Source organism: Rousettus aegyptiacus, unplaced genomic scaffold (assembly GCF_014176215.1).
Source record: "Rousettus aegyptiacus isolate mRouAeg1 unplaced genomic scaffold, mRouAeg1.p scaffold_m13_p_6, whole genome shotgun sequence".
NCBI classification, from domain to species: Eukaryota; Metazoa; Chordata; class Mammalia; order Chiroptera; family Pteropodidae; genus Rousettus; species Rousettus aegyptiacus.
Genome location: NW_023416309.1, coordinates 47,821,624 through 47,837,738, shown reverse-complemented (window position 1 = coordinate 47,837,738; position 16,115 = coordinate 47,821,624). Strand labels below are relative to the sequence as shown.

General features: G+C 37.9%; 2 protein-coding genes across 8 annotated transcripts in view; one reads left to right on the top strand and one right to left on the bottom strand.

Moving 5' to 3' along the window:
• Nucleotides 1–74: 74 nt before the first annotated feature.
• ZDHHC6 (zinc finger DHHC-type palmitoyltransferase 6) lies at nucleotides 75–14,456 on the top strand. 3 transcript variants are annotated; one of them, XM_016159757.2, is made up of 11 exons: nucleotides 75–295; nucleotides 1,287–1,762; nucleotides 3,198–3,289; nucleotides 4,483–4,642; nucleotides 5,873–6,034; nucleotides 6,585–6,638; nucleotides 10,533–10,700; nucleotides 11,676–11,717; nucleotides 12,380–12,525; nucleotides 12,613–12,659; nucleotides 13,849–14,456. In XM_016159757.2, the coding sequence occupies exons 2-11, from the start codon at nucleotides 1,496–1,498 to the stop codon at nucleotides 13,950–13,952; spliced, it is 1,242 nt and encodes a 413-aa protein (XP_016015243.1). In that variant the 5' UTR covers nucleotides 75–295; nucleotides 1,287–1,495; the 3' UTR covers nucleotides 13,953–14,456. The 3 variants fall into 3 exon arrangements, with proteins under 3 accessions (XP_016015243.1, XP_036077932.1, XP_016015244.1); XM_036222039.1 differs by lacking the exon at nucleotides 75–295 and having other exon boundaries at nucleotides 1,580–1,762; nucleotides 3,198–3,287; nucleotides 4,573–4,642; XM_016159758.2 differs by lacking the exons at nucleotides 75–295; nucleotides 3,198–3,289 and having other exon boundaries at nucleotides 1,580–1,762.
• A 1,252-nt stretch (nucleotides 14,457–15,708) lies between these two features.
• ACSL5 (acyl-CoA synthetase long chain family member 5) overlaps nucleotides 15,709–16,115 on the bottom strand; it is a 41,960-nt gene continuing 41,553 nt past the window's right edge. For all 5 annotated transcript variants that reach the window (XM_016159753.2, XM_016159752.2, XM_016159754.2 and 2 more), the window contains exon 22: nucleotides 15,709–16,010. The gene's annotated coding sequence lies outside the window, so the exon portion shown is untranslated. The remainder of the gene's footprint in view (nucleotides 16,011–16,115) is intronic.

Below are 16,115 nucleotides of genomic sequence, written 5' to 3'. Positions count from 1 at the left end.
TAGGAGCTTGCTTCCGGAGGGAAGTTTGATGCGGCGAAACTCCCGGAAGTGGCTCTTACGGAGACTGCGCACGGGTCCTGAGCAGGAGAGGATCGGTGAGAGCGCAAGCGGAGAGACTAACGGGTCCTTGTGGGCTCCTCATTCAAGCCTCTACAGTCAGGATTTGCTTTCTGCTTGCTCTGGACTGAGGTACCCATGATGGAGTTACCCGAAAAGGAGAAAACCTGTTCCGGGTGATCCCAGGCTGCCCCAGAAATGCGATGGCCGAAGACCGGGCACCAAGGACCAGACTGAGGTGGGAGTCAAGGCTGGGGATGTAACCATGATTTTGGCGGTCTTCACCGCACCCGAGTGAGGTCAAAATCTCCAGTACTTTGGGACCAAGCACGCTTACCAGGATGTTCTTTCCCTGAGTGAGGATTTATAAGCGCTCTACTCCATGACATGGGCGGGAAACTGAGGCACAAGGCAGACACATCTGTTGCGTGGAAGTCTTTCACCCTGTACCGCAGATCTTCCCTTGACTCGCTGCAGTCTCATCGGAAATACCCGTCTCCAAATCGCGGAGCTCACCTTCGATCTTTTCAGCCCCTCGCTCCCGGAGGCACTTCCTTTTCTCTTCCCACCCTCGCCCTCCCCCGCCCCCCAAATGTTCTCATTCATGTTCTTTCTCATATACGCCCCCAGACATGATTTCACACACACCTCTGTCTCCCCTCCCCCACTCCGTGCACTCCGTTTTCACTATCTTGGTTCCTTACCTTTGGCGCAAATAGACTCTTACGTGGGTGTTTCGGGAGCAACCGGAGGCAAATAATGTAGACCATGTCTGGCACATACTTAATTCGAGATTCGGTAAGAGGTAGTTTAGAACTCCACAAAGGAAGTTCGACGACTTGGTTTCTATTCTGGGTTCAGCTGTTACCCGTGACCTTGGTGTTATCACATAGACTCTCTAAGCCAATTTCTTTTCTATGAAGAAGATAGTTGGATTAGGTCAACCCTAAAGCCCTGCTTCCCAGCTGGAAAAATCTTTGTCTCCCTAAACCATTCACTAAACGTTGGACAATCAGTCATACCCCTGATAATCATGTATCCAGTTTACATGCATGCCATTTAGATGAATCATATTTTGGATAAGATAAAAACAGTTCTTCTCAGCACTTGACAAGATACTCACTCCATGGTAGTACACTTGTGAGATATTTTTATTTACGTGGTTATTGGAGTTAAATATAGTATATAATAATTTTTTTTACTGAACTTTCCCATTCTATTTTCTTTAGATTGGGTTTCAAGCCAAGATACTGGAATCTCCTAGTTAAAGACCTCTGAGTGTGTAACAGTGAAAATGGCATAATCTACATTAACGTCGCACGACATGAAGGCATGTCAGTTAAGGAACACATATGGACTTGTGGTAAATGGAAATGTGTGCACAGAAAAAGGAAATCTATAAGTCTTTAAAGCTAGGAAGGCATTCTTCCTCACCAAAATGAGTACTTTCTGCTCCGTCATCAAGTTTGAAAATCTCCAAGAATTAAAGAGACTGTTTCACTGGGGTCCCATTATAGCCCTCGGTGTTATAGCAATATGTTCTACAATGGCCATGATTGACTCTGTGTTGTGGTATTGGCCCTTACATACAACTGGAGGAAGCGTGAATTTCATCATGTTGATAAATTGGACTGTCATGATTCTTTATAATTACTTCAATGCCATGTTTGTTGGTCCCGGCTTTGTCCCTTTGGGGTGGAAACCGGTAAGAAAAAGATCCCTTTAGATGATGAATTCTAGTATTAGATTATCACATATTTAGTTTTTGCTTTATCTTCTAACTAATAATATCAAACACACCCTGGTTTCTGCCTTACTAGAGATTAAGCATATTCTAGTCCCTGATCATTTAAAGCTCAAATAATTTATTTCATACCTGTTTGAAAATATCTAAAGTAATATTTTCCAAAGCAGTTTCATTGACTAATGCAGGCATTTAAAAAAAAAAAAAAAAATGGAGAGAGGAAGTGAGTCCATGATCATGAGTTTAGGAAACTGCATATCATAGACCTTTTATAATTTCACAGTGCACTTTGGCTCTAGGATCTTTTTACATGTAATAACATTAACATCCTCAGAACTGAGAAAAATTCTCTAGAAAATGCTGGTTTAAATCATAAAGTTTTAAAATCATTACAATGAAAATTGGAAGTACTATGTGAATCCACTTATGGTTTCTTAAAATTTGTTAGAAAATTTATGCTTATGGATTTCTGTATTTCTTGTTGAGGGGCATCACCTGGTAGCTTGTCAGAAATACAGACTCTTGGGCTTACTCCAGTCCTTTTGATTTGGAATCTGCATTTCACAAAATCTCCAGATAATTCTTAGGTTTGTAAAATTGGGGAAACACTAGTGTATTATATAAAATGGGTACAGAAATGGGTAAGACAGTTCAGATTTTGGAAGCTTGTAACTGAGGAGAGAAACCAAGGCACTTGTGCAAATAACTAAACTATAGAGTAGAATGTGGTGAGTGCTGCTGAAATTAGAAGGAACTGATTATTTTCAGCTGGGGACCTAAGGGAGCAGAGGGAATTTCCACAGGCGATGAAGAAGTTTCATTTTAGGTTCAGAGAATGGTGGAAGATTGTCTTCAGAAACAGTAGACAGATTATGTAATGCAGATAAGGCTGAAACAAAGGCAGATTATGGAAGGACTCAAATACACAAGAAATTCTTAGACCTAGGGAGTTAGAGGTTTTCCAGCAGAGCTCTGGCATAGTCAAGAGTTGTGTTATAGGAATATTCTATTAAGAGGATCAACTCTGGTGTTTGAATCCCCACTCTGAGGTACCTGCCAGGTTGTCAACTGACTTCTTCCTGAACTCCTACTTTTCTTCTCAGATTTTGGATCAGTAGAACCAACTATACTCAATGACAGCAGATTTGGGTGGAACACAAAGAAGAGAAATTTAAAATGATTTCAGGGTAATTGAGAGAGTGATGCTGAACTAAAAATTCGTTACTTAAAAATAATTTAGCTCAAATCAAAGGGCTGGAAATTGGAAGTTAAGATCCCTTCCCTCCCCCTTCCCCATAAAGGGAAATCAAGCCATAGGAAAGCTCTTGCTCGTAAGGCTTGTTATTACTTAGGATCGATTATCTGATGTTTTTTTTGTTTATATTTTGCCACCAAGGAAAATTCTCAGGATAGCATGTACCTCCAGTATTGTAAAGTCTGCCAAGCATACAAGGCGCCACGGTCACATCACTGCCGAAAGTGTAACAGGTACCATCTGTCTTTACCATTCATTGGAGACTGATCCCCTTGGAGACTGGTCTTTTGTTGTTTTTTTCTGCCACATCAATCCTAGTTTTATGCCCAGCAAGGTGGCTACTTTATAAAAAATATAATTGAAATACTTGTGCCCATAATCTCCGTTTTATTCTTAAATTATCAATTCTGATCATCTCACTTTTGTTATGACTGAAAAGATTTTTCTAGAAAAATACAGATTTGCTTTGCTTCTTGCCCTGCCAAAAGCATGGTAAAAAGTTACACCTTCAGGTTGTTTCCATAGGTCAAGATTAATTTTGCTTGTCGACTATCATCTTGACTAGCTTTGGAATTGTTCCGAGTCCAAATTATAACGAAGAGCTGCTTTTTCCCTTGTTAACATAATACTTTGTACAAATTAACATTTATACTTTATACAAATCTAATAAATGATTCCAGGTGCCTATTATCACAAGTGTTTAATAAAAAAAAAAAAATGGGAAGAAAACGGAATCATTACAAAAAATGTGAACTAAGCTAGAAACTTTAAAAATTAAGAGTTAAATCCACTGATTAGTAAGAAATTTCTGATGAGATTGTTGAGGTTTAGGAGAACCCTGAAGGCAAATAAAGTTCATTTGAGGCCACGACATTTTCTTCTAGCAACAAAAAGGGAACGAAGCTCAGTAAGACTTTATTGCACATCTTATATTTCATAGTTGCTTGCTTAGCTTAGAGATTCCACATTTAAAGGCTGAGGACAGGAAGGAAGGAAGTTACAAGAGTCTGCTATGGCCTGTCAACCCCAGTGGAGATTGATAAGTGATTTTGTTGAGTCTCTAATGTACTGCACTTCATTCCCTGCATTTCAGAGCCAGAGGAAAACCAGGAATCATGCTGATTTCCTTATAATGAACCTCTCAGTGGGCCTTCTGCCTTCTTTAAACAAACTCACAAGTAGCAGACATCTTTTCCTCGGAAGCTGTTACAAAGGCTGTCCTTTTTTGTGCTGTTTAGAATTTAAAATAAGTCACTATTCAGAACTGTTTAAAAACTCAAAAGATTTTTCTATAGGTTCCATAAGTATAATTCCTCTGTGACTCACAGACATGCTGGATTCTATTTGCTTGATCTTTTGTAGACCAAAGCTACCTAAAGAAGACATGATTTTCTGTCTCATGTTTTATATACGTTTTTCTTGTTAGGTGTGTGATGAAGATGGACCATCACTGTCCTTGGATCAACAACTGTTGCGGTTACCAGAATCATGCTTCGTTCACGCTCTTTCTCCTATTGGCACCACTGGGATGTATTCATGCTGCCTTCATTTTTGTTATGACTATGTATACACAGCTTTATAACCGGGTAAGTAAAAGTGTTTTAAAATCATTCATGCCAGATTAAATAGCAGTTGCCAAGATTATTTAAGAAGTCCCTTTTGGAAATATGCTTTCTATGATTTAGTTAGGAAAACAGAACTTGGCTTTACCTCTACATAAATTCTTTTTAAAAAAATCATTAAAACTTAATTTTTCAAATGAGGAAAAATTATTTTGTCCTGGAAACTCACCTTCCTATCTCTAATAGAAGTTGTTAATTATTTTAGTTCTATACGTATAATTTATTAGCCTTCAAACTTGATAGCTGTGGTAAGAATAATGGGTGAGGGGAAAACAAGAAGGAAAAAACACCAGGGCTTTCTGTTTCCATCCAACCCAGGTGATAAGTCGTTCTTCCTTTGTTTCTAATTCCAGTGCCCGGGAAAGAGGCTCCTGGCGCAGGTGTGCGTCCTAAAATATCCTGCACCAGATTGAGTTGATTTAAAGGCAGGTAGTCATTAGATAAAGTTCAAGGGTCATACATTCAATGCCTTCAAAAGAGGACTGGAAGGTAAATGAGGGACAGAGGCCTGATGGGACCGGCACGCCGGAGAACACGTGCCCTTCAGAGAGGGGACAGCCCATTCAGACTTCCACGAGTTTTTGATATTTGGAAATCCAGCCCAGTGATGTTAAATCTTCTAACTTTTTAAGAAACAAACTGAAAATCTGGATTTTTTAAAATGTGAAATCTGATTTTTAAGTGTGACCACCTAACTGAATATTTTAAACCATTTCGCAGCCCAGTCAATACACATCTGCAGGCCGTATTTGCCTGCGTTTTGCCAGTTTTTAACCTCTGGTTGTGGAACATGAGGGAAGAATCAACAGAACCCTAGGCTGACTATATTTGTTGCTGTAGGTTACTGTAAATATTGAAAAACAAGGAGAAGATGGGGACATAGTTACAACTTAGATTGGTGTCTAAATTGGTGAATTTAGATTAGTGTTGTAAATGCAGGTTGATGTTTGTGGGGTATGGCTAACACTTTCTGAAGAAACAGTTAAAAAAAATTACATTTGAGAATAACTAAGAATGACTTCATGCTCATCAGTATGAGCTCAAGCTACAGAATTAAATCGGAAACAGCTATGTTTGCTTTGGCCGGTTTCAAATCATCATTTGTTGATCTTTTTGATCGAGTTGTTATAAATGTCATAGTAGCATCTGACCATTTATTACACACATATTTTAAGTGCATGTTGTTGTTTATAGCTCTCCTTTGGGTGGAACACGGTCAAGATCGATATGAGTGCAGCTCGGAGAGATCCTCTGCCAATTATTCCATTTGGATTGGCTGCATTTGCTGCCACCTTGTTTGCCTTGGGATTAGCTTTAGGAACAACCATAGCGGTTGGGATGTTGTTTTTCATCCAGGTAAGTTCCTCGGTTACTTCTTGCTAAAAGTTGTTAAGTGGTTGGGGCTGCTTATAATGAGAGATGAAGGCTGCATGTAAGTATGCAGTATGAAATGGGAATTGTTATTTATTCCATCTATATGACTAGGTAACTAATCTTCTCTGTACTAGTCATAAGTTTGGAGTAACTTCGCCAGAATGTCTAGGTAATTGATTTAATCTTTAACATGTTAACTTAGTCATATAGCACTAAGTTATGAAGAGTTAGAAAGCTCTTCTCACATTTACAGTCTCCCTTGATCTTCACATCAACCACCAATGAAGTCGAAGACAAGTATTTTCTTTTCCTAACTGAGTCACAGAAACTTAAGTGACTTATCCAAGATCACCTGTTCATATTCATTAAACATAATTATTGTCATTTTTCTGTGTTGCTTAACCTTTATTATCCTGATAGCTTCATCTGTGGAATGGGGCAATAAAAACTACCACATGGCATTAATATGAAGATAATAACCTTAAATGAACCGAAGTGGCGTTATAACATTATGCTCTCATTTCATTTTCAGATGAAAATAATTCTCAGAAACAAAACTTCTATTGAATCATGGATTGAAGAAAAGGTAAATTTAATACTTAATTCTTCAACATCAATAAAGTACTGATTAACTAAGAGATCAGATTAACTCTTAAATGCCTGGAAGTGAAAACTTGTCTGCCACATGGCTTCCTTAAGTCATTTGCATGCCACATAAAAGGTTAATATAGGAGACATTTTGATTCATCTCTGGTTTGACGTAACTCCCACAGAAATATGCTGCTCCTATGCCCTGAGTTGCTGAAGGGCTTTCAGCCACACATTAAACCATTTCGCGATTCTCACTCAGACTAGCAGAGAAGGTAGCCCATTTGGAAAGGAACTTCCATCCTACCAAGGTGCCATCAGGTTTTGTTTGGTGCTTTAGACTTCAGATAGGGCTTATAACATTAAGCATGCCACAGACCTCACAACCTCCAGTACATCACATTATCTATTATGATTCTAGGTTAAAAAGTAATCTCGACTATCTCACTTCCTGCTTAAAACTCAGAGCCTCCCCACTGCTCATCACCGTAGCAGGGATTGTAAACCCAGATGCCCGCAGGGGCCAGGCAGGTAACCTAGATGAGTGGAGCCAGCCTGCGTGACAGAGCTGCCTGACAGGCGAAGCCGATCGTTGTCTCAGGGGAATACTCACCCAGTATTGTGAGATCATCTAATATTTTTTCAAAGAAAGTGAGAATTCTGGATTTCTGTGACATCTCATTTCCATTTTTAAATGTTAGCAAGCAGTTCAAATTAAAAACACAAACCTTTGTGGGCCAAATAAAACACACCTATGGGACATATTTAGCCCCCTGAAAGCCACTTTGTGCACTTTAAGTTCCAGCTGCAGTTCGTGAGCTTTTTGGTCTCAGGACACTTTTACATTCTTAAAAAATGTTAAGAACACTAAAGAGATTCTGTTAATGTATGTTATAGCTATTGATAGTCGCCATATTTTCTCAGAAAATTTTTGAAGATCTATTTCATTTTTAAATAATAAAATAACAATAATAAACCCATAATATGTTAATAAAATTAGCATATTTTTTGAAAAATACAATTTCCAAAATAAAAAATAGGGAGAAGAGTGACATTGTTTTATATTTTTACAAATCTTTTTAATATTTGGCTTAATAGTAGACTGTTGGATTCTCACACTTTTTCTGCATTGAATCAGTTGAAATTCGTTGCTTTGATTGACATATATGAAGAAAAGCCAGCCTCATACAGATAAGTAGATAGAAAGGGGTAGAGTATTTTAACAGGCCTTTTAGATAATAGTGGATACAATCTGATACTGCGTTAAAACTTGACAGGCGATAGTTCTTGAAAGGTTTAGTTGCACATGACATCTGGAACTATATCAGTGAACTTCTTGTACTTTTTTACATTTAAATCCATCAGTCTGTTTCCCTCTTTGAATGAATCTTTTACCCATTCATGATTTTAGGACATTAGGCATTAGTTAAAATATTGGTTTACAGGGTTATGCAGATTTTCTAACTGCTGATGCATTAATTTATATCACTACCTATTTTATGGGGAAAATCTTTAAATGTTGGAAAGCTGACAAGCTCATAGTGGTAGATACAGATTTTCCAAAGTTCTAATTTTTACTCAAAAGCCTTAATTTTTTTCATTGGCAACAGATGTTCAGTTGTTTACATTGAAGTAATAATCTGACTTTGTTCGTTTTTGAGACAATGTCCACCAAATACCAAAATTTAAATAACCTTAGATAGCTATAACATTAGTCATTCTTTGAAGAAAAATAGTGTTACATGAAAAAAGCTTGGCTATATAGCTTTTGTCAGCTCACAACTCAAACAGGTGTTTTCCTGGAGATAACCACTTTGGCATGCTCTATGTGTACTTCCCATTTTGTCACACAATATTAAAAGGATATCTATTTGAGGGTTCAGATTTAAGAAAAATAATAATTTTTATTGCTTTACCGAGGGCATTCTTCTGTAAACCTTTTTTTTGGTGGGGTGTTTTGTTTTGAACTATGATTTATATAGTGGAGAAGAATATAACTCCTAATACAGCTTGGGGTGACTGTCTTGATCCCCGCTTAAGGTGCCAGCCATTTTACCCACTATTGCAAATGTCAACACTATGAAAAATGCAAGTAACATCTTAATCTTATGATGAAAGGTGTTCGACTTTGTTAAACCCCAAGGAAAGATCTTGGGGACTCAAAGAGGTATGCAAAACTTGCTTTGAGAACAACTTATATACAGATTTAAATCCAAGATCTTTAGCTTATACATAATAAAATCTTTTATGTCTTCTTTTATCTGCTTCTCAACCGAATTTCCCACTCTCCCCACCCCATCTCACACTTGATACCAGCTAATACCAAGTAACTCGTTGTACATGTGTACCTCTCTGTCTTTCCACATGTTGTTCCTTTTGTTTAGAACACTCCTACCCTCGTTTCTTTGCCTTATTTCTTGTCCCTCAAGACTTAGTTTAGGTGTCATTCCTTCCAAGGAACTTTCCTTGACCCCTGTGAGAGGTTAAGTACTTTTGTCGCCTTTTCCTGTAGCACGTACTACACATCTTTGTCACCTGTTAACACATAGCATCGATGGAATTCCCCCCCATTCCCTTAAAGACCATACTTTATTAATTTTTGTAAGCTACTCTCATCTTTACCGTTTTTTCTTCATTAATAGCCTAAATCTCTGTTGTCTGAGATTCTTATTAAAGACTCTGAAGCTTTTGTTTATAAAAAAAGGAAAAGAAATTATCCTTTCTTTATGTGTGTAGATGGGTTTATACAATTTGGTAGATTCATACATTTTACGGCTTGTTAGGTCTTTTAATTAATTGAATTAATATCAATATCACATAAGTAACTCTAAGAATCTTTACTTAAAATACTGTCCTTTAATAAAATATTTTAAAGTATAGTTTCTAGTTAGCTAGCATAATATACTGATGTGAGATTAACAATTCTTTTTAAAGATCAAGACCCTTTATAAAATGCCAATGCTAAGCCTAGGAGTTATTTTAAAACTGATGTTGTTGCTAAGTAAAATATTAAAATGATTATTAAGTCTATAGACTATTTGTCAATGTTACTAAACACTAAAATTTATACAAGTTTCACCTGGGTGTGTACATTTACAGGAATAAGTAATGTACCTTTATACCACTAGGTGTCAGCAGAACTGAAGAAATTCTAAGCCAGTTCATCTCAGGTTAAAGCTAATAATTTAAATGCCTAGTACATAATTTGTTCAATCTGAATATGTATATGCATAATATGTACATACAAAAGCATTTATAAATAAGTATTTGTGCATGTGTAACGATATAAAAAACCATAAGATCTGCATATACCTGCTTTTAAAAATAATAATTTTAAAAATTATTATTTTTTAATAATGATTTTAATTATTTTTTAATAATAATGATTATTATTATTATTATTTAAAAATAATAATTTTTTAAAAATGGTGACCCCTGTTTCACCATTCCTGGCTGTTCTCTCAGGTGTCACCGTCACCCAGGATACAGCCGTTTCATCATAGTGCACCCACACAACAGTTTCTCCATCCTGAAAAATCCTTGCTTCCTCTTTTTATCAAAATCTCTTCTTTACACCTGGATATTTTTGTTCTGAACAGCAGGAGCCCTGAGGATTTTTGCTCTATGGAATAAAGTTACTAAATAAGTATTTTTAAGTTTTATTCTAAATAAGCCCTGTCAGATATTTTCTGAATATTCTCACATGAGACTACTGTTATATGTCGAGTTATTTTATATTGTGCTAAATCTCTTTAGCTTGTTTGTACACACTAACACTACAACAAGGACATATTTTTAGGAATGATACAAATTTGAGGTATAGAAGTTCTCACCTGTGTATTACTAAAAGCCATTGAAGACATCTGCTATCTGACGTCTTTGTTATTCATAGGCTAAAGATCGAATTCAGTATTATCAACTAGACGAAGTCTTTGTTTTTCCTTATGATATGGGAAGTCGATGGAAGAACTTTAAACAGGTATTTACGTGGTCAGGGGTCCCTGAAGGAGATGGACTGGAGTGGCCAATAAGAGAAGGCTGTCACCAGTACAGCTTAACAGTGAGTATTTTTGTTCAAATAGTCTTTCATTTTTGCCTCACCTTCTTTGCCTTAATTCAGATGACATTTTATAGTAAAATAAGCAATAAAAAATTGTTTTTTGGTATGTGGCAAAATGGATCTAAGTGAATAATTTAAAGCACTCCTCATACCATATCTCTCCTTTTATTTAAATCTCTCCTTAACTTAGATAAAGTCCTGACACTTTAACTTAGTTTTCTAAAACCTGGCTTAAACCACCTTCCAACTACTTGCAAGCAAGAGCCGTCCTTTCCGATCAGCCTAAGCTACATCCCCGCCTCCCAGCGTTGCTCATGGTGTTCTGTCCTATCTCACATGCCCTCCTCTCTATTGGAAATTATTAGGGCCAGTTTCGGTCCCGCCTCCTCTCTAAAGTCTGATCTCTGCGCTCCGGACTCATCTGGGTTTGGCACTACCATGCTGCTGTATGGTAGCACCTGAGGGCTTATATTTTTATTTAATTCTTATATCTTATATCTTTAACTTGACACGATTCTAGGACAGAGACCATGTGTTTTCTTTATTTCTCCAACTATATCTAATAGAATACCACTTAATAAATTGTTGCTGAACAAGTAGAGAAAAGTGGGTAGTAATGATGACTTTTAGTTGAGACTCGATGAGTTTTGCAGTCTGTCTGTCATGTCTCTAAAGAGCCAGTGAACCTCTGTGTCACTTTAGATACTAGCCTGGTTGCTCCATGAGGTCAGAGAGCACATCTCCCTGGTCCAGGCCACAGGAAGAATGCGAAGAAGAAAGCCCTACTTTAGCCCCTGTTTAGTTGCAGGGCCTTCTTTCTATGCTAAAAAAACGTGGCCTTTAAATTGTCAACACTTCGAAATGCTGGTAAATTGGGGGTTTATCATGTCACTCTGATATAGTAGTTGAGGAAAGGCTGTTTTTCAGCATTGAGATAAAAGACTTTTTTTTCTTCTTCTTATATCATCCAAACAGATAGAACAATTGAAACAAAAAGCAGATAAAAGAGTGAGAAGCGTAAGTAATTCTTTTGCAATGATACTAATTCCTCTTTTGTCAAGCTCAGCAATTCTATGTGGTTTTTTAAATTGCCTTTGAGTAGAAACCAAATGTTAGCTTTTATTAAATAATATTTCTTAAAATATTTGTTGTGATTTAATGCAATTCACTTTTGTTTTCATTTAAATAGTTTAGACTGTAGGTTTGGAAACAGTTTAGTCAATTTATATTGCCAACAGAAAAATAAATTTCCTCAATATAGTTTATTAGTATGAAACCCATCTTTACAATTATGTTGTACAATATAATTAGCCATACGTGGCTATTTAATTCTAAGTTAATTTAAGTTCAGTGAAATTTAAAAATTCAGTTCCTTGGTTGCACTAGCCACATTAGAAGTGCTCACATGGCTCGGGGCTACCACTTCAGACACCACGGGTGCAGAACATTGCCATCGTTGCAGGAAGTCCCATTAGCTATGTGCTTAAAATGACAGGTACGAAAAGCCTTGAGAACTAAAATGTCGGCTGCCTCATGTAAGGGAACCAGGCAGATTGGAAACTAGGAGGGAAAGACTTGTCACCTGATGTTTTGGATGTACCTTTAACAGTTTAAATTCAAGCTTAAAAAAACTCAGATATGGGGAAATGTTAAATTGTTCTTCTGATCATTGATAACAGGTTCGGTATAAAGTGATAGAAGATTATAGTGGTGCCTGCTGTCCTTTGAATAAAGGGATCAAAACCTTCTTCACAAGCCCCTGCACTGAAGAGCCCCGAATAAAACTGCAGAGAGGGGAGTTCATTTTAGCCACAAGAGGGTTACGGTAAGTGATACAAAGTACTGAGTTTCTTCTTTAATGACAAAATTTAGCATTTAGCTTAAAATAATTTTAATCTTTTAAATCTTTCAGATACTGGTTGTATGGAGACAAAATTCTTGATGATTCCTTTACAGAAGGTATGAAAATGGAGGAGGATATTTAAAAGACAAGATGACTAGCAATAATTCCAAACTTTACAAGAATAACTTTTATAAGTAATCACATCACATGCATTAGGAGAAATAACTAGAAAGACACATCACTAAGCAACATAAAGAAGCTCCTTGTATTATTTCTCCACTTGCATTTATCATGTCTTTTTAATAATGGCTAACATTAGAGCTCATGCTTAACTGTGTGACAGACACTTGTATAAATGTTTCACTGGTGGTTTGAAAGTCCCCAACAGCCCTCTGAAGTAGGTGCGATCGTTTGTTTTATTGGTGAGGGAACTGAAACTGAGGCTGAGCAGCTTGCCCAAGGCTGTACCACACTGTAGAGCCAGGGCTCCAGCCCACTGCGGTCTGGCCCCCGGGCCTGTGCAGTAAACCCCTAAGCTATATGCTCCCCTTCTGACCATTCTTGTTAAGTTATAAAAACTAGTAGATGGAAACATTCTGTGTCTGATGTTTCGATGTTGTTTTTTAATAGACTTTACTTTTTTTATAGCAGTTTTAGGTTCACAGCAAAAGTGAGTGGAAAACACAGAGAAATGCCTTCTCCCACCTCCCACCCTCACTGCTCCCACAGCCTCTCCCACCCTCAATATCCTTGTGCCTCGGTAGTACATTAGTTAACATTGATGAGTTTACATTGACACATTAGAATTCCTTTTTAAAGTAAAGATTAACGTAGGATGCTCATTTAAAAACACGGAGTTAATCATAAATTAACCTCATATGATAGCTTAGGAAATCTTGACATAGAAATTTACATGTTAGAAAAAGGAAATTCACAATGGCTACAAGACGATAGTTCCCTGGAACAGATGGTATGTGACACTATGCCAAAACACACCCTTCACGATCACTCACGTGAAAGTGAATACCCATACTGACAAGGTCCCCCTGACTCCACTTAGGAACCATCCTAAACCACATTAGCTCCTTTCCCAGAGAATGGAATTTGGAAAATACCTGTTTTCCAGTTTGTCGGGAACAATTAAAAATCTTTTTTCCCTCTTCAAACTGTGCTTATAAAAGATTGTAAAGGGAGAAAAGAAGTGTAGCTAAACGCTTATTAATCTGAGGTAATAGGACTTCTGGATCTCAGTAATGTTGTTGCAGGATATCTGACTATTTCACATCAATTTCATATCTCCTTCAGGTGTTTCAAGAATAAGAGGATGGTTCCCTAGAAACTGCGTGGAAAAGTGTCCCTGTGATGCTGAGACGGATCAAGGCCCAGAAGACGAGAAGAAAACTAGATAGCCACTCTTAAATCCAATGATCTTTAAGTCCGCTCCATTACTTGAAAATTGTACATATTACTAAAGAATTATGCAATGACCCTACTCTAATTGAGGTGTTCTGTTCCTGAAAGATGCCCTAGTGCCATGATCTAAATATTTTTATGACCATTTTGAAATGGAGAAGCCATCTGCATATGCCTTTGAATTCCTGCCCCTCTTTGCCACCTCTTTCCACAAAAGGGAAAACACTACGCCCAGGTAAGTCAATTGCGTTTTCTCTAGGATTTTTTTTTACGCGCTGCACAATATGGACCTCACTTGCAGATGTAGTTCCCCCTTTGCCAGGAGCGTCTCTGCATGTGATACTTTTATCCTGTTTCCCCCTCAGTTGATATTTCTTATGTAATGTTCTAGATACTGTATAACTTAATTTGTCCAATTCAATATAAGCTCAGATTTTGTTACCTGTCTTTTAATAATGCTGATTTTTGTCAAATAAAGATCAATGGATGTTCTCTATAAATCATAGTTTTTACTTAAAGTATCTTTTTGCTGACTGAAAACATCTGTCTTAGTTCCTTATGGAAAAACTGCTTTGCTACCTTATGAAAAATTGATGTCTTTAACAATGAGTCTTCAGACATATAGGTTTGCCTCAGTAAATAAACTCCATTAACAGCATAATGAGATCACAGCATTCTAGGAGATTTTCAACCTAGTGATACCAAACTGCTCGTGTACACTTGACTATCAAAACCTGAAGCTTGTGTGAGTGGTGAATCTAGCTGGTGGACTCGCACACTTAAAGTCAGGCATGTCTAAACACGTGAGTACAATTACAGAAGTCACCTATTCTGATGTTAATTTTTTCCGAGACAGGGAACTTGAGCTTTGGGGGCCAGGCTTGTAACAGTTAACTCTGGGATTCAGCAGTTAATGAATCATGACTGCCCCGTTTCAGTGAGCGGTGAGGAGATAGACACGTAGAATATATGTTGGATGAAGTCATGTATCTGAAGAGAGCTGGTGGGACGATGTGGTGATCGTTGAAACAAATGAGAGAACAAGTCACGTGCCTCTGGGAATATCTGCATTTTAGGCAGAGGCAACAAAAACTATGGACTAGAATGTGCCTGGCGTGCTCGAGGACTGAAAGGCAGCCAGTGCGGCTCAGATGAAATGAGTCGGGGGGCAGGTAGGGGGGGTGGTATGAGAGGCAGTCAGAGAGGTAACAGAAGCTAGAGAAGACCATGAGATCACTCCTGCCTTCCGTTTTGTTTCAGCTACTGCAGAATAGACGTTTCTTCAGCTTTTCTGGACTCAGAGTCTAGAATGACCATCTAAGAACATTCTCAACTCCAGTTGGAGGCCAGAAAACAGCACTGTTCAGGATTCTTAGAGTACGGCAAAGATGGTAAATGAGAAAGACCTTGAATCAGGCTTGGTCGGAGTTTGGGCTTAGCTGGTATTTGTTTTATTTTTCACAGCTGTGGGACGAGGAGGCCCTTTCAGCATAGCTGTTTCCTTCAGTCGTTATCAGGCTTGGTTGCATACTAGAATCACCTGGGGACCTTTCAAAAATTCCAGTGCCCAGGCCATACACCAGACCATTTCAATCACAATCCCTGCGATGGCATCCAAGCATCAGGATCTTTAAACTCCCAGGTGATTTTAGTGTGTAGCCAAGATTGAGAGCCACTGGCTGGCTTGATTGTTAAGTGGTCCTTATCTAAGGCTTACTCTCATCATGGTCCGTGATGAAACACACCACAACGTGAGTTTCTGCAATAGTTTATTATTTTAAAGACCTTACATATGCAAGTGGAAGCAACACGTGTTGTCAGGGGTTTAGCTAGAGCAGGAACTGGACTTCATGGGAGACGAGATCATACAGTTCCTTCACAAAAGCCAAGCCTGTCACGCAGACATCAGGCTTCCCCACAAATGTTTGTGCTCAGTTTGGAGGTTTTTACTTAATGCCCACTTCATATTTTTACTCAGTTCTTGCTTCATTTACTGGAACGTGTACTTGGCAAGTTTCACCTCCTTCCCCCACAGCTCCCAGCTCAGTAGCAAACTGTAGGGAACAGAATTAGTTACCAGATATTACTATAGATAACACTTGAAGAACATGCTTTTTAGGCAACAAGTCATAGGTTCAGTTTATAATTGTCCCAAGTTA